The following is a 25,587-nucleotide window of genomic DNA, read 5'->3' on the forward strand; positions in this document are numbered from 1 at the left end:
TCATTGATTGTTAGATATATGAAATGGATGCATATAGCCTAAGTACCTTGGAGTATAACTTAGTTGGATATGCTGCCTTTTATGAATAAAGTGATGGGACCACACTACCCACCAATATAAGGAAATCAGTATTTTGACTGGTTTTGCAGTATGAACAAAATATAATGAAAATAATTCAAGGAGACAAAAATCAAAATTGCTTCAGTTTCCAATTAAGTAGGTTGTTGTAATACAAACAGAAATTGTGGTTGGTCTCTGCTATGGCCTGGGTGGGGAAACTTTTCATTCCATCAGACTGATTCCCTGTCTCCCCATACCTGACTGGCTACTTGGATAGGTAGGTGGGGCCATGATCTCTGGTTATCAGTTTTATCCTTTGCAGCTGAACTGCAAAGGGAGATGTCAGCCTATCCAAGCAAGGCTTGAAGTTATTGCAAATCAGCTGATTGTTGGTGGTAACTTTAAACCTGCTTGGATCAGCGGCACTCCAGAGTTCCTGACTGTAATATCTTGGAATTTAGCCAGTTGAATTAGGGCTTGACGTCACTGCTGAATGACACTGACTTCAAGCCCAACTTTGGCAAGGATAACCTCCATTCCAGAGTTCCTAATTTAAAAGGCACTGCACAGTTGCCAAGAAACAATAAACTCTTACAGTTGTTCCTTTGCAGACTTGTCTTTACCACTCTTGACACCTGATGGAAACAAGCCAGATTCAGAAATCATGAAGTTGTCTTGCTTGCTGGTCTGGAAGAGAAGATTTTTTTTCCAGCTAATGTGGGCCATAACAATGCCACCACACAAATTTCAATGTGCAATATCTCCATAGTGTTACCAGGGTAAAACATAAGAGATAGTGGTACTAGTAAGTATCTCTTTTGGAAGGCCAACTTTGACAGGTGGGTGGGACAACCCACTGAGTAGGATTTAACACAGAATCCCGTCAAGCCCATCTGCTGGCATCAATAGTAATGTTAGAAGATTGAGAGGTGGGTGTGAGCCAGACTGCATCCCTTGATAGGCCATGATTGGCCTGTGAGCTGAGGCCTTCCATCCCATCTCAAAGACTAGAACAACTATTAATGACACAAGCTCTTGTGGACCAGAGTCCATTTCATCAGATGAATGAAGTGTTATCCTAAACTGATTGATGTTTTCATTTTTTAATATGGTATGTATTTTTCTGTTTTATATTGTAACCCACCCACCCCTTAATCCCTTGGGTGAAGGGTAGTATAGGATTTGTACTAATAACAATAACTGCCTATAATTAGCATAAAGTACTGTAGGGTACTTTAGGCTGAGAAATATGAGACTGTCTCAAGGATACCCATTGAGACATGAGCTTAAAGTCCAATATTCTAATTGTGGCTGGGCCAAATGTCATTAGTTTTGCTTCTCACCTTAAAAGTAGCAATTTCCTTTCATTTTACATATGACTGTCTGCAGGATTTCTTTTTCTTTCTTTTGTTTTCTCTCTTTGCTGCTATTTCAAAAATCAATGTTTTTAATATTATTATTTTTGCATGTGTTGATCTGAGTTTGTCCTACCTATAAAACATTTGCTCCAAAGGTTTCTATTAAAAATCACATTTTTAAAAATGACAATTTTTTGCAGAAGGACAAATGTTTTAAATTATCTTTAATACAGTATTGAGAATGTTGGCTGTGAAGAGTCACTGCGTAATGCTGCACAGTTCTACTCAGAGGCTAGTTCCATTAAGTTCAAGGGTGTGAGCGTGTGTTAATCCCACCTGTGAGTGGAGGAGTAACGTTCTGTAGAATTAGAATTTGCGGGCCCTGATTTAAGACAGTGTCTTAAGCCATTCTATTACAGCTCCAACCTGATGAATGGGGATTTCCCATTGTTTTACAGGTGTTTTTTTAATTTTATTGTTATTGTTTTGCTACCACAAACAGTAAGTGACACCAAATCCCATTCAAAGTATGTTACATCATGTTGAGACACGGGAAGAAATGACACTAGAAGAGAAGCGTCTCTGCTAACAAAAATAATTATTAGTGTTACTAGTGTGTTATTGCATTTTTATTTGTGCAGAGTTGTTTGGAAAAAAATAATTCTAAATATGGTTTATGGTTTTTTTATTTACCAGGAATTGTAGATCATAATAGATCCCACAAGCGCAGTAAAAGTACATTTCATTCTGTTTCTAGATTTATTAGCTGTGCCTAAGCATCCGTATGCTGCTATGGAAAACTGGGGACTAAGTGTTTTTGTGGAGCAGAGGATACTTCTGGATCCAAGCATTTCTTCCATATCATACTTACTTGATGTCACTATGGTCATTGTGCATGAGCTATGCCATCAGGTAGGAGATAAACCTTATCACTTGTGAGCATGCTACTGAAAACTGTCGTTGTCGTTGTCTAAATCAAAGCGTTTTCCATGTTGACTGTTCTCACAGGAAAACTCATTTTAGTTACACAGAAGGGAAACGCATCAATTATGGGCATTACTATGATGAGCAGACAGACATACATTAAGTATAATAAACACTATAATGATGAGCATTATAAGTTCACCAACATTCAAGAAATGGGAACCGGATCAATATTGTAAAATTTCCTTCCCTTTGGTGTGATTTGTAATGGACTTTTGTCTTTATATAGTTAAGCATAGTGATGTTCTCAGGAAGTGATTAATTATAGCACCATAACTGTTTCAAGCCGAGTTTCATGTTCTTGTCAAAATTTGCAGTGACTGAAATAAATTTCATAGTCACTCTTACTCACGTACATAAACTTGGGAAGTGGTTTTTTCTTTATGTTTCTGCAATGGTTCTCTGTATATGAACGATGAATATCATACTTCTGTGTTTATTGTGATTCTTAAATATACTGAAAAATATTACAGTTAACCCTTTACATTGATTTCACATTTTTCTTTAATCTAAATATAACATTTTAGTAACATAAGATGAGTGCAAAAGTTAGACATAGTGTAGAGGGAACAGAAACTTCATTTTTCCCTCTTGAAACAAAGGTAATATTTGATTCTAAATGTACAGTGGTACCTCAGGTTACAAACACGATCCGTTCCAGGACGCAGTTCGTAACCCGAAATGGTCGTAACCCGAAGCGCCATTTTGTGCATGAGAGATATTCCACTTGAGACCTTTCTCAAAGCCCAAAATTGCATCCGTTGCTGATCTCGTATCAGAAATAACCAGCCATTGTAGCATACAAATAATATCTCAAACTCATAGAGGAAATTGAATAATGTAGTACGACTTGAAAAAAATATTGAACCAATTGCAGATCATGAGCGGGGAATGCCATAGGAACTGGTTAGATGTTGTATTGAGTATGCAGTGTTATATACCCTCTCACATGGACATGTGATTTGGTAGAGCGCTAAATAATCTCGAGACTAGTGTACTTTGTGGTGGTCACTGATAAAAAGCCTACTATTATTGATACAATATTTGATCCACCAGAAGTGCTTGTTTTCTCTGGTTAGTCAATACTTTTATACCTGCTAAATTTTAATTATTACAGATCTATCAGAAGTGCAGCATATATTTCGTAGTGATAAGACAACCAAGGAGAAATCTCTTCTGTATGAATGAAATGAACTGACAGAGTTTTCCTCACCTCTGATTAACTGTAATAAGTGGATTATCCCCTCATCCATTTTAGTTAATCTCTTCCTTCAGAAAACATCATTTGATAAGATCCGCTCAAACTAAAAAGTGAGAATATTCAAATAAAAGTTCTAGAAGCTGTTCACTCTTGCTTAACTACAAATGCTAAATTAGTGGAATACATTTTGTTCAAAATGCATCACACTATTTCCTATTATTACAATTTTGTTTCCATTAGGTCATATTTTTTTCAAATTTAGTATTCTTCCAAAAAACTGAGATTGAACATCTGTGAAATAGGCACCTGTGAAATATAAGGAGTCTTTTGCTAGTTGAAAACATTTCCAGAAGAGTTGGTTATATACTCAGCATACCTATTAATCTAATAAGAGTATTTTCCCCTCCCTTTCATTAATTAAGAATGGCTTGGATCCAAACGTCCTTCTCATTGGTGTAAAGTGAGATGGAGGGAGCCAACTTTTCCTGATTTTTTCCTGCAGTTCCTCATATACTTTGGAATGTGTTCTGCAGGCTTCTCTATAACATTGTGGAGGGAGAGGGAAACCAGGGAATTGGTGAAAATGGTCTTCTTGCCCCGGCCACCAGTGGGACCAGTCCATTGGATCAAAAGCCTTCTACGGGCCGAAGGGTCTCTTGGTTTGGAGCCAACCCAACTTATTTACACCATCAACAATTTGTCCATAGAACACTGATTATATGATTCTGTGACATGAGATCATGAAGTATCCTTCTGTTTCAATTTGATAATCTTATGGAATTTCTAAGGTGTATTGTTATTGCAGTCTAATTACTTGAAAAATATATTCTAACTAGGACTCTGATTTGGTTAATCATGTGGATTTAATCTGTTAATTGATTAAAAGTGCATAGATTTGCATATGAATGAATACTTCTTTGGAATGGGCATCATTTATTTTTAGATGATGCAGATGTATTTCACGGTGTACAATAAACTCAAAAGAGACATTCCCCCCAATTGTAAGTGTGTGAGGAGTGTCTCTTTTTAAATAAAAAAACATGATCCCCATGCATTTTTAAGGACTCGTATTAAAATCAATTTTTTAAAATAAATAATCTATTTAATCAAGAGCACTTAGATGTGCTATGTTGCATATGGTAAAATAAAAATGATAATCAAACAATTAAAAATTGCAGTGGCTTATCTTCTTGTAATAAATGCTGGGACAGCTATCCATCCTTAGTCACCTGACACTCTAACCATTACACTACACTGGCTGTCATATGATTTTAATGTTACTAAACATTTGTAACTAGGTTTACAAGTGAATAATTTGCTCACAACCTGAAAAGGTGGCAAAATAAGATGGTTTGCTTGTTTCAAAGATTTGAATATGACCACTCTACAATTGTTTGACAATGAAATGCATCCCTAACTAATTATAGGATGAGAGCACAAAGCACTGTTCTCATTTGACGTTGATCTTCAGCTCCTTCGACATGTTTTGCTTGAAGCTAACTACAATGAGATAAAAGGTTCAGCAATATTTTATGGGTTCACTTCGTTGGAAGTCATTTCCATTAGAGGCAGTTTAAATGATATGGGGTGATAGTAGCATACGGTTATCATGAGGAAGTCAATGCTGTTGCAAATGCCAAATACATATCTGAATCTTTTAAAAAGAAAGAAAAAAAGATTTAGGAGCAATCCTGTTGCCCTTTGGAGAGCTACTGAGGGACCATAAGAGGGACCAGGCCTCCCACACAGTAAGGGAAGAAAGATGTTCAATTCTGAAGGCCTACCTGCTGTTATGGTAGATGGCTCTTCTTGTTTTGTTTTTTCCAGTGTCTCTCTGCCTGTTGTGAGGCAAGAAACAGGGTGCTTTGTCAACATGTTACAGGATCCTAAGCACCCTTGTACTCCCAGCACCCTCCCAAAACAAGCCTGATTTTCCCTAGTCATGATGAATTCCTTTCCATTGGAATCATTAGAAGGAGTGGGGGAGGTTTTTCAAAAACAAAACAAGGTGGTGGTGTGTGTTTATTTTTTGGTGTGGTTCACCTTCTCCTTCAATTGTTTCATTTTTGATATTCTCAGAACTTCTCACTTGGTAGCTATCATGCCTATAAAAGCTGTTTGGAATCACAGAGACAGCAGTCCAAAGCAATTCCAAGGAAACAATACAGAAAGGCTCATGATAGTGAGAAGGGATAGCCTAGAAATGATCACACCAGGAACTCTTCAGTGGTTGGAGATTAAATAGCCCACTCTCCAGTTAGTGGAGGTGGAGCAATTTTAATTACACATAAGTAATTACATTAAATAGTAAATCACCTGGGAACGCCCGTTAATTGGACTACATTTGCAAGCCCTTGATACAAGTGTAGATGGTTTACTATTCTGAAAATCCAAGAGGTTCTTTTGATACTTGTGTAGGCAAGATATTTCTGACCTTCTGTATAGTTAGTGAAAGTCAGGAACCATGCTGGAAATAAAAAGCAATTTTTCTCTGCCCTAGTTTCTGGGGCCAAAGACCACCTTGCAAAGCATGATGTAGTCCCCCCCCCCCATTTCTTTCCAGTATTGCAAGATTTAAGTGCCTTTTCTTGTTACAGCACCAATTCATTGTATAGATTCATTGTTGGCTCCCCCCCCCCATTTTTTTTAAAGCAAATGTTTAATTTTGTTTCTGAGTTTCTGGTGCAGTACTTATTGAAACCTTAAAGGAGGCTTAGTATCAAATGTCTAGGATGCAGTTATCTTACAAGACACCTTTTTCTGCTTATAGGGGAAACCTATAGGAATCCCTTATTAAAATCTTTTGAAACAATTAAGGAAAAGGTATAAGAAGTCACCACTGAGAAATGCAGTAACTTTTCATCAATTATGTTTGGAACCTGTTGCATAAATAGAATGTGAACAAATGATATTTTAAAACCATAGTTTTGTTCATTTCTTTTAGTGGTTTGGTGACCTTGTGACCCCAGTATGGTGGGAAGATGTGTGGCTAAAAGAAGGCTTTGCTCACTATTTTGAATTTGTTGGAACTGACTACCTGTATCCAGGTTGGAATCTGGTAAGCTGGTACTTTTTTCTGTACTTTGCAAGTCACTTTGTTTTCTTGTTGTTTTGCTCATTAAAAAAAAGGAAGCTAGCGTAATGGTAGAACATACGTTTGCATACAGAAGATCCCAAGTCCAATCAAGTAGACATCCCATGAAGGTGAATGTTGGAAGATTCGTGATGGAGGAAAGCAAGTCCTTATTCATTCAACACATAGTTAAATAATGGAACGAGCTGCCACTGGAGGCAGTCATGGCTGTCTATACTTGGGGGGCTTTTTAAAAAAGGATTTGACAAATCATGGAGAAGAAAGCTATAAATGGCTTCTAGCCAGGATGGCTCTGCCCTGCCTGCTACTCAGTTGGAGGCAGAAGCCACAGAAGGATAGAGTGTTCTTCTGCTCAGATCCTACTTGCTGTTCAGCCACTGTGAAAACAGGATGCTAGAGTGGATGGACCATTGGCTTGTCCTAGCAGTCTCTTCATGCGTTCAATCGTTTGTATCTCTAGTTCAAAGGATCTCAAGTAGTGGGGCCGGCAAATATGTTTTCCTGTGGTCTTGTAGACTCACTGTAAGTCACAACACAGACAATGGGCTAAATGTTCCAGCCTTCTGATTTAAGTATGAGACGGCTTCATATATTTGCAGCATGCTGCCAGAGCACTGGAGAGAAGAAGCCAAATGGTATGTGCAACTATCAGTTATTCACTAAAGCAAAGTCGGTAGGTGTGAAATCAGTTGACAGTGTTCCAGCCGTGCAATATTCCGTTCACTACAAAAGAAATAACATCAAGTTAGTCATCAGCTGCATCGCAGAATCACATTATTGTAGAGCTGGAAGTAGACCTGAGAGTCATCTAGTCCAACCCCCTGCAATGCAGGAATCTCAGCTAGATCATGCATGACAGATGGCCACCCAAGCTCTGCTTATAAACCTCCAAGGTGGGAGAGTCCATCACCCTCCGTGGGAGTCTCTTCCACTGTTGAACAACAATTGGGACAACCCAGCGAGATGAGTGGGGTACAGATCATAATTATTATTACTATTATTACTATTACTGTCAAAAAGTTATTCCTGATGTTTAGTCGGAATCTCCTTTCTTGCAACTTGAAGCCATTGGTTAGGGTGCATGCTAAGTTAAGTAACTGTTTCCTCTGCATTCAAGAGCATAAATAGTAATTGCAGAGCAACATTTTATGTGATTCTTAACACTGTTACATTTAACTTCCCATAATAATATGAATGGGCTCCTTAAAGCCTTGTGGTGCTCAGAGTGCCAAGTGATTCTATTTCCAGAATAGTAGCAGTGTTAGAATTTTTTTTTGTGTCACCTTAAAGACTAACAAATTTGGCTTATGCCACAGCTGATTTGAGTTTATTTAATATATAACATTTGTCATATGGTAATAAGATGCTTTTTTGTAGTACTTCCCTTGGGAAAATATTGTTTGTAGTGTTCTTGTAAGAATACTTGTGCACAGGTATTGTATTACAGTTTAATATTTTTGTTAAAATGTGATTTATTATTTTTGACAGATTTATCCTTTTATTTTTTTTAGTTCAAAAATTCACTATGAAAAATGCAAAGTAACCCTTTATCAAAACTGACATCTGTTTTTCAAATGTAAATTTCTTTAATTCACCTAAGCACTCATTGTAATATTTATTATTCTTAAAGATTTTACTTTCAAAAACACATCTTGAATTACAATAAAGTCTGTCTAATTATAAATGCAATGGAACCTAGCAGCTTTTGTTGATTTTACCATAGTGAAATGTCATAGACTACGTTGGTCATATTCTTGATTTTATCTTTGCTGTACCAGAGTCATTCGTTCTGCTCATAATCACTTTAACAAAAACAGAATAATTTTGCCTTAGAAGCTGTCCTGCAAAGTAAGCATATTTTAAAGAGAGAAAACTTGCTCAGTGTCCAGATGGGTTGAGCAAGGTGTGTTAATGAAAATGAGAATATGTGGTATTCAGATTAAAATGGGCATGAGGCAGAATTATGTGCTTGACAACTAAACAATAAATTGTCACTGAAAATAGAAATAAATATAACATTAATAGATAAAATTATTATGAGTAGGTATAATTGGAATTTGTATTCTGATGGCCCAATAAGATAGTGACACAAATGTTAGATACTTTGTGGTGAACAGAATATTTCTGAAGTTGGAGATTGCACCTCAAAAAGGATATTGTTTTTTAAAAAAAGTTTCAGAAAAAGGCAATCAAAATGACCCAAGGGTAAAATAAAATAAAATAAAATGACATAAATAAAATATCAAGATTTAAAACGTTTGGGCTAAAACAGGCATTCCCAAACTTCGGCCCTCCAGATGTTTTAGACTACAATTCCCATCATCCCTGACCACTGGTCCTGTTAGCTAGGGATCATGGGAGCTGTAGGCCAAAACATCTGGAGGGCCGCAGTTTGGGGATGCCTGGGCTAAAAGATTGCTGAAAAGCCCAAAAAACCTCTCCCATTACATAGGATTCAGGCCTTCAGCAAATGTTTCAATCCAATCAGCACTTGTACACCCATATGCAGACAATGTCCAGTAAGAATATTTTATTGAATAGCAGAAAATAAACAAATAAACAAACCACAGCATTTTACAGCAAAACATGCAGATTCAGGAGGACATAGGAATACAAAGTAACTTAGCAAACTCTGGCTGAAAAGAAAATACAGTGGTACCTCTACTTACGAATTTAATGCGTTCCAAACACTCATTTGTAAGTAGAAAAAAATTGTAAGTCGAATCCCATAGGAATTCATTGGGAGAAAAAATTCGTAAGTAGAAAAAATCCTATCTAAAAATTCGTAAGTAGAAAAAATGCTATCTAAACCGCATCCAAGATGGCGGACGGAGCTCCATTCATAAGTAGAAACATTCGTAAGTAGAGTTATTCGTAAGTAGAGGTACCACTGTAGTGTCTTCCCTATTTCAAGCCTGGTTTGAACTCAGTTTCCATGTCTTAATGGATAAGAGTTCTCTAGCTCTGAAGCCTATCAGCTTTCAGATTCGAGCAAAGCTGAAGATCCACAGATCCACAGGTTCAGAGATCCTGAACCTGTAACAGTTGTGCAGATCTTCTGTATGACAATCTACTTCTGCTGAAATTCTCTTTTCTGCACAACTATTAAAGATGCAGAAGCCCTGGCCCCCTTTTCACCTGGCCACCCTAAAGCAACATCTCTCATTGCCTCCTATTTGTGAAATATTATATTGATTTACACACCTTTGTCTTCAGGTTTATTCTATTGTCATTCATCTTCTGACCTCAGGTCTTATATGCTTCCTTCTACCTTGGTTCTTATTTTCAGCAGTTCAGTTGAAAATGAACTTTCAGTTCCTTTCAGCTCCTTTCTCACAGAAGCTAATTTTGTTTTAGGTTTCATACATTTCCATTTGGCAGCCTGCTGCTGTTTCACAGTATCACTTTCCTTGCAAAACATTTTCTAGCATATTTCTAGATGTAGAAAATTGCATCCAGATCTCTCTACTGTGATTTCCTTTAAAATATCCCTATTATTATTATTATTATTATTATTATTATTATTATTATTATTTTGAAAGATGAAGAGTATCCTCAGATATCAATTGAGATATTTCAGGCACTGCTAGATGATTTCTGTTAATGTTTTCATGGAAGAGAAACATTATCAATATTAACCCGAATGATATGTGTGAACAGAATGCACAGTCCTGTGGTAACATTTCTCTTCCTGTGGTTTAACCAGTAGGGTGGGTCATTATTATTATTATTATTATTATTGGAAATGTTTCCTCCCTTGATCTCATCTCAGGCGTATTGTATAAACATAGTCAAATTTCAAATTTGGGACAAATCGGTTAATATTTAGACCCTGCTCCTACAGATTGAAATTTTGCCTCACTACGAGTGATAAAAACATAGGAATTTGACTCATTTAATTCACAGTATGTTAAATTGTGAACTAATAAACATAAATTTTAGGTTTTATGTAGAGCAATAATAGTTGCATACTATTATTTTCTGCAATATTTATTTATTTAAGATAAAACATGTTGATAATTTACATGAAAAACCAATGGTTTTGGGGGAAAAAAATGGTAACAAGTAAACATAAACAAGAAAACACCACTCATATTATGTGTTGCATCAAAACATCACATTATACTTAATTACTTGGTATAAATTGTACTAAATGCTTACATTTTGTGTAATTAATAAAATTATGCCTTATGCAATATATAATTTGTACATGGACACCATATTATATCATGCTAAAAATATGCTTTTAGAGCGATTGTTCATTGTTGTTTTGATGGTAGCATCACGTCTTTTCTCTCCAATAAGTATCCTAGATGCTCTAGTAACCTCCTTCACTGCACGTTCAACCATTTGCGAATGGCACTTCCTATGTTTTTATCACTCGTAGTGAGGCAAAATTTCAATCTGTAGGAGCAGGGTCTAAATATTAACCGATTTGTCCCAAATTTGAAATTTGACTATGTTTATACCATACGCCTGAGATAAGATCAAGGGGGGAAACATTTTCGATTTTTTTTTAATGACCCACCCTATTAACCAGTATTCCAACCTATTATGACCCACCCTATTAACCAGTATTCTTAGCCCTCCAGAACTTGCAGCTGTAGATGTATATTTTCCTTAACCGCAGACGTTTGATCTTCTAAAGTAGCATCTCCTTTGTTGGAGAGTAGGAAGAAATTATTTGTTATGATCCCACATATCAGTTTTTATGGGATATGTGCAACATTTCAGGAAACTGCTTTGATACATGGTAGTTCAAAATTCAAGCCACTGTTTCTAACAATAGATAATGGGACCTCTTTGTTCTAAAGTCTTGAGAAATCATATATGAAGTATCCTAATTCTTTTTATCATTGTGTTTTTCTTAAAAAAACAACCCCAAATTTTGAAAATACAGAATATGGATTGAGCTATATGCCTATCTAGAATTTGTCAACAGCTTTCAATGGCTCCTACTTTTGAGTAGGTGGAGTTGACACACTCTCTGTCCTTGAATGTCTATATTAGTAGCACGGGGGCGGGGGGTGGGGGAGAGATGATGACAAAAGCAATTGCTGGTGAGTGATTTTCCTTTTCATCCATAAAATACAAAGTGTCAAATGCTTTAGCAGTCACTACCTCACTCAGCACTGAGAAAGCATTTCACAGGGCTCAATGGCCTTCTCCCTTTCATTCACTTTATAAAAGTTTGGCTTTGCTGATAACTTTATTGGCTGAGTCAAGGCAGAGTACATCGGTGATGGCAGTCACACTGAATTTTCCTCTTTCCCTGTTGGAGAAAGCTACTCTGTCTTTTTCCATATCTGTCTTCCTTTAAAAGAAAAAAAAGAGAGAGAGGAATGCTCCTAGTTTCTGGAGATATGTGTTTTAATCAAACACCTCTATCACATATCTGCAGAGTCCTATGAGCATAATATTTTTTCTTAAAGGGAGACAAATATGAAAGAGACAGAGCAGCTGCCTTCTAAAAACACTGCATGGAGGAAGGAGAATTCAGTGTGACTGCCACTGTTGATATACTCTGTCTTGACTCATCCAATAAAGTTGCTAGCAAAGTCAAACTTTTATTCAAAGATTAAGCACAGAGCTCCAGTAGTCATGCAACTATCCTTCATCTTTCCTTAAGTGATCCATCACAGTATAGTACGCCATGGTCTAGATGATTCTGTCATTTCTTCTGGAAACCGAAACTAGCTTAATATTGAAATATCTGCATATCACTTTCCTTTGATAAAACCTGGGCTTAAGCAGGCTTGTTTAAGCATAAAAATAAATATTAATGGAAAATCATTAAACTTAAGTTCATTAAGCTAAATACTCAGAGTATCTCAAAGTGCACAGCTCAAGACCCTGATGAATGGTCTCAATTGCCGATTTCCTCCAAGGGCAGGATTAAAATAAAGAAGAAGAAGGTTGTGATTAGGCTTGTGCATATCTTGGACTTAAATTGCCTGCTAAAACATTTATCTTCTTCAGAAAAATGTTCTGAGACTTTCTGAGACTTGCAAGACAGATCAGGAAGGAAGTATTAAAAGTTCTGGAAGTAGACTTAAGAAATCGACTGTCTTGATTTATTTCATTATTATTTTTGCATATTATATTGGAGCTGTAGTCTGCTTGATCCTTCTAGACCAGCACACATATCATGCTGTCTCAGCATGGAGAGAAACATGAGTTCATTTTCTCACTTTCCTTTCAAAAATACTTTCATCTCCCTCTCCTTGGTTAAGGGCTTCAAATAATCTAAAAACGAAGCTTTTAATTAATACCACATGGAATTTGACATCTTCCAGGAATCATGCACTGAAATAAGCCTCTAGTGTTATTTTTCTGTTTCAGTCCTTGAAAGAAAGCTTTCTGCATTGAACCAGAGACGAAATTCATTTGCAGCTGAATATGACAAGAAACATATAACCAAGCTTAGAGCCAAAACAGTTGCTAGCTTACAGTTCTTAAGGTCAGTCACCTTGTCTACATGATCCAGTAAGCCAAACCATGTCTTATTGAGAACTCACAAAGAAACATCGGGTATGGCTGATGGTTAGCAAGGAGAGAGCTTAAACATGGATCCTGCTTCAGACAACACAGGGGTCAGCAAACTTTTTCAGCAGGGGGGCCAGTCCACTGTCCCTGAGACCTTGTGGGAGGCCGGACTAAATTTTTTGGGAAAAAATATGAACGAATTCCTATGCCCCACAAATAACACAGAAATGCATTTTAAATAAAAGGACACATTCTACTCATGTAAAAACACGCTGATTCCCGGACCACCCACGGGCATATTTAGAAGGTGATTGGGCTGGATCCGGCCCCTGGGCCTTAATTTGCCTACCCATGCACTAAAGCTATACTGTGCTGTAGCAGTAAAAATGATCAGGAACCAGCAAAGCAGCTGGGGGCTATATACTTTTATGAACTCACTAAATCATAGTTCAGCTTACCATTTTGTGCAAACCAGACCATTATATTTGCAGCTGTGAAAGTTTTTTTTAGAAAAGAATCCTAGAAATTACTTTCCAATTATGAATATTTATTCTAAAAAGATATTTGTTGTTGTTTTGCCCCTTTTACTCCTTGATTTTTGAGGGGCTACATTTTCTTTATGCTTGTGTGGCATGATGGAGAATAGGGTTGCCAGACTCAATAGTGGACAGGACTTCTGTGCCTTTAATTGCCCTGCTCTCTTTTGAGTCTGGAAACCTTAAAGAGGAACCAGCGGACCCTTTGTTTAATTTCCAAGCAAAGGGTCTGCTGGTTTCTCTTTAAGGTTTCCAGACTCAAAAGAGAGCAGGGCAATTAAAGGCACAGAAGTCCTGTCCACTATTGAGTCTGGCAACCCTAATGGAGAATGATGGATGCTGGGTTGTTTAGAAGCACCTTCCTTTCTGCCCAGTCTGCATTAGGGAGGAACTGGGACACTGACAACATGGATTATAGTACAGAATTGCCAAAGAAGGATGGGAAAATTAAAAAAGACATTTAAACATGTGGGGAGAGGTCCAAAGCAATGAAAGCAACATGCGCACACCGCTGCCCTCTCCACTGGAATGAATGGGGAAACTCAGCTGTGATGTGGGGGACAGCTTCATGTGGACACTGGAGCATCTCTGAGATACTTTTAGAATGGGTTTTCTTTAGTGTATCTTGGATAGCAAATAAAAGACCCCCAAGACACAGACTCAAGACCCTGTAACAAACCCAGGTGCCAGTCCTAACACAAAAGTGTCAGTGAACACAAATTTGGCACCAGCAATGACAATATTTAGAAACAAGTAAAAGAACATTTCAACTCAGCAGGACTCTCTGTTCTTGACTTTAAAGTGGTCATCCTTGAACAGAGGAATTTCAGTGGGAGGAAGGAGAACCACAATGAATCAGAATTTGTTAGGGAAATTAAGTTTTAATACCTGTGGGCATGAATTGAGGTTATTGATTTATCACACCCCTTTGTAGTTACCATTTCCAGGATGTTTCATGGTACGAAACCTTGTGCCATAATGCCACAAGACTTGTTGTTGTTCTAGATTGGGATGAATGAGTTTGGGCAAAGAATGTGAACCTTAGATCAGTGTTTCTCAACCTTTTTTGGGCCACGGCACACTTGTTCTATGAAAAAAAAACCCGCGGCACACCAACTCTGTGCCGCCCTATATTTAGTTTAGTTTGGAGGGGAGATGTAATCATTACACACATGGGTGCAAAAAGTGAATGGTGTAAAAGTTGGAGTTTAATGGCAAAAGACTGTTGAGGGGTTCCTTTGCGGGTATGTTCTGCATTATGTCCTTGGCGGAGCCACTCGCCGCCTTCTCCCCGTGCGCGCAGCCCCGGCGGCGGAGTTTCTGCAGCGGAAGGGAACAAACGACGGACCGACCTCCGATCGGTCCCTGTCTGTGTGGGCTGGGGCTTCTTGGTGAGGCTCCCTTTTGAGGCCCCCACATGCGGCTCCGGAGCCGCGGGTTGCCGACCCCTGGGCTAGCAAGAAGAGCACCTCACCTTCTGCAGGACTCCTTGCCGAAGAGGCCGCTCACTCCCGCGCCGACCAAAAAACTCCCGGGCGCCGCCAGCAAGAGGAGCGAGAGCGAGACAAACAGCCGCGGTGGTGGCTGTTGAGAGTTGCGCTCGCCCTGCCCCCATCGCGACCCGGCCGGCTTCCTTTCCGGCGGGTCAGCGCCCCTAATGGCGGCCGCCAGTCACGTGACAGGGCAGCAAATCGCCCTTCTCGTCGCCAGCGTCTCCCGGCACACCAACCAGCGTCCCGCGGCACAGTACTGTGCCGCGGAACAGCGGTTGAGAAACGCTGCCTTAGATGACAGAAGGTGTAACTTACAAAAACCTTGGATGAACAACAGAGATGGAAAGCATTTCAACCTGAGATGTTATAGTTTATATACACCACTCTTCCCTTTTTGTTTTGTCTGCTCTATAAAATTATAAGGAGCTATATTTTGTAAATATTTGTATAATAGTAAACTGCTGTGAGTCACCCAGAATGTTAAAGAGTGATAGTCCTGAGATGAACCTGGCATGTTTTAGTTCTAATAGTGGCCCACTTCACCAAAATGGCTTGGGATGTTAATATCTGCCTTATGTTTTATAAGAAAAATAATATATAAATATATTAAATAGCCACACCCATTTTTCAGCAAGACTAGCTCAAATATTATGAGCATCAATGACTTTTTAAATTGCTATGAGGATGGGGGAAGAAAGCTAAAAGTTGCTGTTGCAAATAAGGAATCTTAGAATTACATAGGCCAGGCATAGGCAATCTCGGCCCTCCAGATGTTTTGGGACCACAGCTCCCACCATCCCTAGCTAACAGGACCAGTGGTCAGGGATGAGGGGAGTTGTAGTCCCAAAACATCTGGAGGGCCGAGTTTGCCCATGCCTGACATAGGCAGTCCCCACTGTTTCAGTCGTTTTCTGCGCTGAACATTACAGGCAGAAAATTCCTGGGTTTTAATTTTAATTTAAAGTGGAGAAGATTCTACTTTCACTCTCATAGGCATAAAATATATAAAGAAATTCAGACAGCATATATAACCCTTTCCTATTCCTCTGCCTAATAAAACATATTTTTGAAACGATATGTTAAAGCATTTTGCCAGGGATATGGTTTAGAGAATGGAATGACCTTATTAAGTGTTATTCACACAGGTCTCTTAATCTGTCAACCGTATGAATGCCTATACCAGAACAAAGAGGTTCTGTTAACATTCAGGCCTTTGATCTCTTATGTACACTAATTATCAGTTATGACTTACATTGTGCTGTTCCTTTTGTTCTCTTGTTGGATGCAATTCAGTTTCTCTCCCACACTTAAATTCTTTTGTCCTGCTATCTCATATTATGTTTGGGAAACTTTTTTTTCTTTTCTTTTTCTTTTTGATGTGGCTGGTTCAAGTATTGCATCATTGTCATGCTAACTATCTTAAGCTTTTGTTTATGTCTCAATAAGTATTATAAAATTCATACAGTCACTGCATCTTTATCATGGTAGATAGATATATACAATTCCCTGAAGCTGGGGGTAGGGAGGCGAGGAGAAGGAACAGATCATTTCCAGTGAATCAGGCACAGTAATTGAATGAACTTTATGTTGGAAACCTTTCCATGTATATTTCCCCTTTATTTCATTTAAACAAACATTGTCACTCTTTTCTGCCAATCTTTTGTCCACATTTATTTAACTGCTACTTTTTTGTTTTCTATTATGTAGGGCTGTATACTATAAATTACTGTGTCCTCCACCCCCTGCCCCCCAAAAAACCTCCCAGGAACATGGATGTGCAAGTTCTCATTAACTTTCCCAAAATCTATGATAAAATTGATGTCTAAAAATAAACTACAGTTGCCCAAACATTGATCTCAAGTTAGGTCCATTTATTCCAGGTAGTCTGTGCTGAGTAAAACTTAGTTGATACCTGTGAGACTGCTCTCCAATATTTTCAGTGTCTGACTCTGATCAATGGACCACTGGTGGGAAATCATAAGGTATCAAATAGTGGTCCCCTTTCACTTGTCAAGAGGATGGTTTGGCCTGGTTTGAATAACATTCTAAGATGAACCTTGATGGCATGCTGGGTCTGGAGAGGAGCTAGTAGCCACTGGTCCTTTTCCTCTTGTGCAGTGCTGAGTTAAACCAAGGTTAGTTTCCCCTTCACATGCTTGTGTGGTCTTGCCAAGCCAAGGTTTTGCTAATTATGTTGTGAGAGCTGGGCCATTGTGGAAAAGGCACCGACATCCTAGAAATGGAATGGGTTCTTCTGAATTGAGTAATTTCATGATTTTTGCTTTCCTTTATGAGTGAAATCCGATCATCTTTACTCCCAGGTTGGCTCACACACCAGTCTTTTTAGGGCCTATAAGGCAATAGAAACTGAAAAACAACATTAATATGTATTCTTGCTTTCAAAATACCTGGAAATCCAGCTTCAAAATCCATCTCTTCAATCCAACCCTTCAATAGATTTCAAGGTAGATTTTGAGGATATATATATTCAGCATAGGTAAATTAAATAATCTATTCCTAAATACACCTATTCTCTTCCTTCTGCATTTCAATTTAATATCACTATTAATAGCCCCATCCTCTTTGAGGATAATCTATTTTGATACTCACAAAGGAGCAAGTAACTTGTTCAGATATTCTGCAGTCAAGGCAAGTAACAAGCTGCTGCTCATTTATTCCAAGTCCAATCTGATGTGCCTAGTTTCTAAATCCCATGTGTGTGTTCAGTGGTTAGATCTAGTTTTTCAGTAGTTTAAATATGTAATAATACCTTCCATGTACTCTAATGCATTTTCACATAAAAGTTACCTTCCAGATGGAGCAGGAGTGGAACAGCTTTTCAGCTGATTCACAATATAATTTAAATTAGCTGACTGATAGCCATAACATTTCCATATGTAGAATTACACGAATTGTTATTTCATCTGTCTCTTATATATCTTTACAAAAATGCAAAACACCCAGAAAAGTGATATATTAGTAGGCTGATGTCAGTGCAAAAATGTGTGCAGTGTAGATAAACGTGAAACCATAATTTCATGACAGCTTACAAAGTAAGACTAATCAGTACTTTAAACTCATATATGTATGATTTGAAAACCAAGGATAAGGCAGCTCATGAGCACCAAAAAGGAAGTACGACCCTAGAAAGCATGCTTTCTGCGAAACATTTTATTCTCTGAAGTTCCTGAAAGTGTTGCGTAGAATGAGCCATGCTCGTGACTGTTTCTGAGAATAGCTGCGCACCCATCAGAGGTGGGCGCCATTTGAGGCCCTGCATACACCATCCCCAAAATTCTGGGTGACATGCTGGGTTGCCAGCTGGCCCACCTTCCCGGCACTGCAGAGCGCTGGGGGCTCCCGCCAAACCCCTATTCAAATAAGCCAATCTGTGCTGCTGCTGGGGGCATGGCCACAGGAGCGGACCAAGAGTGAGAAGGCTTCACTCAGGTCCGCTCACTCGGTTCAAATAGAGGGTGGAGATACCACCTCTTATTCTCCATGATGTGGTTGTTGTTGTTTTGCCTTGGCTGCTGCTATTTGTGCTTACAAATGGATAAACGTCTAGCATGCAGTTATTATGGCGCTGCATTTCATAATATTTCTTTCCTTCAAAGGGCTCTGGATACCGTGCAGCAAATGTGGAAATCCTGTTTGAGCAACTGTTTCACTGTTCATTCTCCAGATGAGCTGCCGGCTAATAAATCCACATAATATCAGAATGCATAAAGGAATGTGTGAAACTGCTATCTTCACAGTTTCAGATTTCTATCTGTGCAACTGCAAATCTGTGTGTAATTGCAAATGTACGAGTGTGTTTTGTTGTATTTCAGGAGAAGCAGAGGTTCCTGACAGATGTTTTACATGAAGTAATGCTGCTTGATGGCCTGGCTAGTTCACATCCCATTTCACAGGAAGTGCAGCAAGCCACAGACATTGACAGAGTGTTCGACTGGATCGCATATAAAAAGGTGGGCGTAGAACAGAAGTCTTGTTTGTTTGATTTTTTTTTTGGGGGGGGGGGAGGTATTTATCATCTCACATACCATTATTTCCATAGCTTGGAGTTACTGCTCTATAATTGCATGGTGATGTCGGCTTTTGATTTTTCCACAGCAAGGAAAAGGCTATATCTGGCAAAGTCTGTTCATTATTCTCCCTTATAACCAGCTCCCAAACTGGAGCTGTCCATTTTAAAAACCTGAGATTGTGTCAGGCTGGCCATGTGTCCTGAATTGGCTACAGATATAAAATTCTTCACATGGCAATCTGCAGAAGCTGATTTATAATTGCATTTATATTGCAATCAGTTTATTAGTTCAATATCCTCCCTTTCTCCCAGTGCAGCACCCAAGGCGGTTCACAGCATAAATTACAACTAAAAACACAAATAAATACATTTTTTAAAATAAAAAACCAATAAACAAATAAGTAATCATATTAAAAACAGCACTGAAAACACTTTAAACCATTTTAAAAGTGTGCATGCACAAAGTACAACACCCATCCTAATAATAAGATCCTGCCATGTGAGCCAGTTAGTGGTCAAAGGCTTCAAAGGAATATTTGAAACCAGACCGCAAAAGATTAAATGCCTTTTCACTTTAACAATAGTGTATTTTTTTACTTAAATAATGGGTGACATCCAGTGATGGCAGCCTAAAAACATCTAAGTTTTAACGTGAAATAGAAATGCATTTATTAATGCTATTTTTAAAATGAAACAAAACACAAGGATCACACTCCTGGAACATGGATGAGTGCAGTTATGAAGGATAGATTAGGGTTATGATTATTATTCCACAGTTCTGGCCCATCAGGTTCATAAATTTTTACCCATCTGTGATGTCTGCAGAGCATCCTCTCCATTCTTCTGGGAACTCAAACTCAATCAGGACCAGGGCAGAATATTATTATGGATATGTGCCCGAGTAAAGTTTGCTTTTGGCATTTTTCCATACTCAAATTCTGTCTTGCTGTCATATCTAGAAATTCTGTCTGATTCATATCTGAGATTAGGGAGCTTTCCATCTGTGTGGTGTTGATTACTTCATTGAGTCATCTGGTGTGACTTGCTCTGCTTTTTCTCCAAAGCTGTTTGTGAAAATTTCCCCTATCCACTTTTACTCCTTTCACCACTGCCGGGCAGTATTTCTTGAGCTGATTCATCCTCCTAGCCTCCAGAATATCATAAATTCTCTTGGTATCCTAGCAGGTCAGCCAATGAGTAGGTTGAACTCCCACACAGATAATAGGAATATTTTGGTTTATAACAGTAAAAATTAGTTTGCCTTTAAGTAATAAAAAGTCCTACATTTTTGTTTCTGTCTTTACCATCTTCTATTCATATTCATTTCTCAATGAAACACTAAGATAGAGTTTGCCTATGGTTTCTTAAGTATAGTGCCTATCAGGAATGTTACGGTTAATAGATTCATTCAACATTCTGAATAAAACAATACTTTAGGGGTATTACCTTCATTCTCCTCATCTTAATGCACTCTGGAAAGAAACATGACACTCTTTGGGATGCAAGTGTGTGTACGTCCTGGGCTGCCCAGCCAACAAGATCCCACTCTTGCCCTTTGCTGATGTGGTCCAAAGGAAAACATAGCAATACATTTGGCACCAGCTTGGCTGCAGGAGTTGCCAGAAGGAAGCTTATAAGACACCATCCAACCGCCTTAGGAACTCCACTCCAGATTTGTGTAGGTTATCCCTCAAGTCTTTACTTCTCTCAAATATGTCCCACAAGGCATTGGATATGGAGCCAACTGTAGGTAGGCAACAGGTAAACATTGTACGCCTAGTACTCAGAGGTAACTGCCAATTGTTTGACCTCCTACAATTAGCCGTATAAACATTGTGTCCCTGGATCGCAAAGGTAACTGCTGACCTTTTGACTTCCTGTAGGTAACTGTATAAACATCATGTCCCTGGACCTCAGGGGCAGCTGCCAACCTATTGACCTCCTGTAGTTAATTATATAAACCTAACTGACCTTTTCAAGCACTCCCATTTATAATTCTGTGTGCATTCTGAGCAACCTTTCTTTCAAGATTTCCCTGATTCTCCACACATTGATTTTACCTGTACAAGCTAATCTTCAGAAAGGGACATTCAATGGAGTTAACAGCATCACAACTGTGCTGCAACTTTGGGGCACTGCTTCAGTCCACAACTATCTATGTAGCATGTTGCATAGGGGGCAGCCAGAAGCCTGCAACTATTGACCTTAGACCTAGTGGTCAACTATTTCTGCTCATACTGCTACTTTGTAAAGGCAGAATGTTAACGCCACGTTTTGTCCCCCTCTTAGCAATTCCTAAGGATGTTCCCCGATCTTATTTTAAGAACATCAGATTTTAAGTCTCTTTCATTTATTATTTGTCTCTGTAGGCAGGTTCAAACTACTTGGAATACATTTCCCTCTTATTGTGAAAATGCTGCAACCATACTTTGCTACTATGATTCCATTACGATGAGCATTTTTGTTGTACATTAGTGCATTTGGGACGCTATTTCAGTGTACGGAGCGAGTTAAATATCTGAAATAAGTTAATGAAGCAGTGGAAGTTGTGATAAGCATTTAACTACTATTTTTATTCCGTATTGTACTTGAACTTCAGTGATGGCTCATCTGTGTAAATAATTTCATCAACCTCCTGTGTTTGCCCATCCTTGAAGATTTTCTCATAAGGATGCTTAATGAAAAAATATATTGTGCTTTTGTCCTTGTCAGTGGTGTCAGAACACATAAGAGAGGCCCTGGTGGAGGGGCTAAATGGAACTGCTGATATAAATGAAGTCCCAGCAACATTTTGTCTGAACAACTAAGCAGGCTGTGCTATATTTTTATATTCACAATGAATGGTTGGGGAGGATATTTTCAAGTCCATTTGAAGGACATGTTTGTTTATGTTTATTTCCTGTTGAATCTCATTTTCTTTTACACACTCTTATAAAAATACTAGAAAAGCACTTACGTCTAATAGTCTAAAGCACAAACCTAGGCTTCATATATTTTAACAAGAGTTATCAGTGGTAGAATACCATCAGTGGAGCTCTCCCCCCCTCCCCGTTGACAGGATGACCATACTATGAAGATGCTAGATAGCTTTCTTTTGAGATGGGGAAGGACACTTTTTGCAGTCCACCTACATGAGAAGCTTGGAGGAGTTAGAAAATGCAGAGCTGCAGTCCCCTTTGTGTTGAGCCTACCTTTTCAAAATACTTTGCAACACTGTGGAAATGTAACACGGATCACAGGAGGAAACTCCATTCTATGTCTTCCAAACCTCATCAACAATATGGCAACATTATTGATTTCATTCCGTTTATGAGCCACTTCCTATAAAATATCCCAAAATGCTTTAACAATAAAACCAGCAACAAGTAAAACAATTTATATAAAACAATTTCAAATGTACCGTAATACAGGTATGGATTTGGGGGGAAATCAGCACCCTTGGAGCTCTAGTTTAGAAAAAGATTGTGGGCATACAAAGGTATCCATATTTTCTGCTTCTCCTATTTCTTTTTCTTTGCTTTCATTGTCATAATAAACCTATGGAAAATGCTCTCTAAATCCTAAGTTTTAAAAGCCTGCCCACAATTGTTCTCCGAGATCTTCTGACCATTTAGATCTCAAGAGTGTTCAATTTAGTGTGTTAGTTTTGGAGATATTGATGTTTTGAGCAAGAAATATAGCACCAATTCTCCGAACTCTTATTTTGTGGTACCTTCAGTATTTTTTTATTTTTTATTATCATCGATATAAAAGAACATGCTTTGCAAATTTTAGGTTTTTATTCTAATGTCTGGGTTGGGCACATAATTTTAATACCTACACTGTATTAGTATGCCATCCCCATACCACAACCAACTCATATTATTCTTAACAGGAAGAAACTGTCAACATGTTAGACAAAACCAAGCAATCACTCAGTATGTGAAGTAGCTACGTATTACGAAGAGCAGTCACAGATAAAAAGCTGCATAATAGTAGTTAATATTTATACTGTACTCCCCTTAAGTATTAAAAGAGCTACATATCCTTGCTCAGTATCCCTATCTCTAGAATATCCCAGTGTAAGTCTCTCATTATTTTTGGAGACTGGAGTTTAGTGGAATCCCTAAGGCTAGCCAGTGAGCTTTAACACTAAACTGAGATTTGAATTGAGAACATCTCTTGCTCATAGCTTGTGTTCTTAACAACCGTACTCCTCCAGGACAGTGCTTTTTCTTTTTCTTTTTTTCGTAATATGATTGATAAATATAAAATATAAAGTTGTTCCCTCGAGATACACTGTCAGTTTGTATTCATGATGCTTCCCCATCTGACCATTTTCCTCAAAGATTTATTCTATCTTTAGTATGTCTATATCCATCCCAGAGAAGAATTGTTCAGTACTGTAAAGTGTACCAGGAGGCAGAGCTGCGTTTTCTCATTCTCTGTCAGATAGATTTCTCTACGTTTTCTCAGATAAATCGTAGAGCAGAGCCTTAACTATTCCAGCAAAGCGTCTTCTTTCCTCCTGTGAAATATTGCTGGAGTTCTTGGTGACATCACCATCCATTTCAGAAGTAGCATGCAGATATTTCATGATCTATAAGTATCCTCCACTGAGCTGATGCAGCCTTCCTTGTAGGTAAACCTCAAGCATATATAGAAGAACTTCTGATGTGTGATTACTATTATAAATGACCTTTTCTCCCAGAGAAATATTGCATTGGCTGTTGCCAGCCCTCACAAAACATACCAGGCAATACCTGCATGACTTGTGTGTTATGTGGTCTGCAGGTCTACCTGTGGTTTACTGGGATAAATCTACAGGTTTGGCGTAACAGTGTGTAGAGCAGTCACAACAAAGCAATGGAGAGTCATTTCTCATTTATTGTTATGGAGAAATTCAGTCATCACCTGCAAAGTTTTCTAATTGAGTAAACCATTGGTTGTCTCAGCCACAGTCAAGCAAGGAAGCAACGTGATAGGCAAATCTTAAACTGTATCCCCCCCCCCCCGGAAAATGCAGTCCGGTGTTGCTTACTGTGATATTTGCTTTTTCAAAAAGCTGAAGTAGAAACTGCCAGGTGATTCACAGATATATTTAGGTCTGTTCTAAATTGATTGTGTAGAGCTTTGGCCACAGTGTGCAAAGTTTTTACCCTACGTAAAATAAAAATGGCTTACAAAATGAAGAAAAGCTACAGAATACAAACCAATTTATTAACCAATTAATCTCAATCAAATATTAAATAATAACTATTAAACAATAAGTATTTGTGGGGGGAGGTACCATCTGCCTTGAAGGAGGCAATGGTGCGCCCCCTCCTTAAGAAGACCCCCTATGACCCAGACTATCATGTGGGCAACTATCATCTAGTGGTAAGTATTTCCTTTTTTTGGCAACGTGGGGCTGCCTCTGGATATGGTTCACAAACTTCCGCTGGTGCAGAATTCAGTAGGCAGGTTGCTCTCTGGAGCAATATAGTTTGAGCATATGATGCCAATCTTGGCCCATCTGCACTGGCCTCCAGTTGGTTTCTGCTGGTTTTGACTTATAAAGCCTTAAGCAGCTCAGGACCGCAATTGGTCAAGGATCACCTCTCCCCATATGAATGGACCCAGACCCTGTGATCAACATCTGAGGCTCTTATTAATGTGTCTCCTCTGTGAGAGGTCTGGAGGGTGGCAACGTGAGAATGGGTCTTTCCTGCAGTCTGTGGAATGCTCTCCCCTGGGAGGCTTGCCTGGCACCTTCATTACATCTCTTTAGGCGTCAGGTGAAAACATTCCTCTTCTTCCATGTCATTGGCCAATTAAACAACCTATGGTCTTTTGAACTTGTATGTGTGTGGGTGTGTGTGGGTGTTACTATTTTTGTTTGTTATTATGGTAAATATTTTTCTGTTATATTGTAAAATGCCCTGTGATCTTCAGATGAAGGACAGTATAAAAATCAAATACATACATACATACATACATACATTTGTTTTGCAGGAAGTCCCATGAGTTCATTGGGGTCTAATTCTGCGTACTTGTGTTTAGGATTTCAGCTTTAACCCACCATCATTTTAAAACAAACAAAAATCCTGCTTATATACATTACAGGGAAATCATACTGATTTCACTGAAACTTCATTTACCTTTGATGATGCTGATGAAGGTGCTTCAGATCTAATTTATTTATTTTATGAAAGATTTTTCAAATGTCATTTTAAGAACCAAGTTTGACATGCTTTGTTCTCAAACTTTAATTCATGCTGTGAATTTCCTAATGAGCTAAATTTCATACTGGCATCCAGCTGTGTCTGTCTAGTGTCAACAAAATAATTGTTCGGTAAAAGTGACTTGGATATTGCTTGTTGGCTG

General features: G+C 38.4%; 1 protein-coding gene across 1 annotated transcript in view; it reads left to right on the top strand.

Moving 5' to 3' along the window:
- Positions 1-25,587, top strand: part of TRHDE (thyrotropin releasing hormone degrading enzyme) — a 208,590-nt gene that overhangs the window by 92,208 nt on the left and 90,795 nt on the right. Inside the window, exons 4-6 of the mRNA XM_035128521.2 lie at positions 2,176-2,330; positions 6,548-6,661; positions 19,046-19,183. Coding sequence (XP_034984412.2) covers positions 2,176-2,330; positions 6,548-6,661; positions 19,046-19,183 — 407 coding nt within the window. The remainder of the gene's footprint in view (positions 1-2,175; positions 2,331-6,547; positions 6,662-19,045; positions 19,184-25,587) is intronic.

This window comes from Zootoca vivipara, chromosome 10 (assembly GCF_963506605.1).
Source record: "Zootoca vivipara chromosome 10, rZooViv1.1, whole genome shotgun sequence".
Classification (NCBI taxonomy): Eukaryota; Metazoa; Chordata; class Lepidosauria; order Squamata; family Lacertidae; genus Zootoca; species Zootoca vivipara.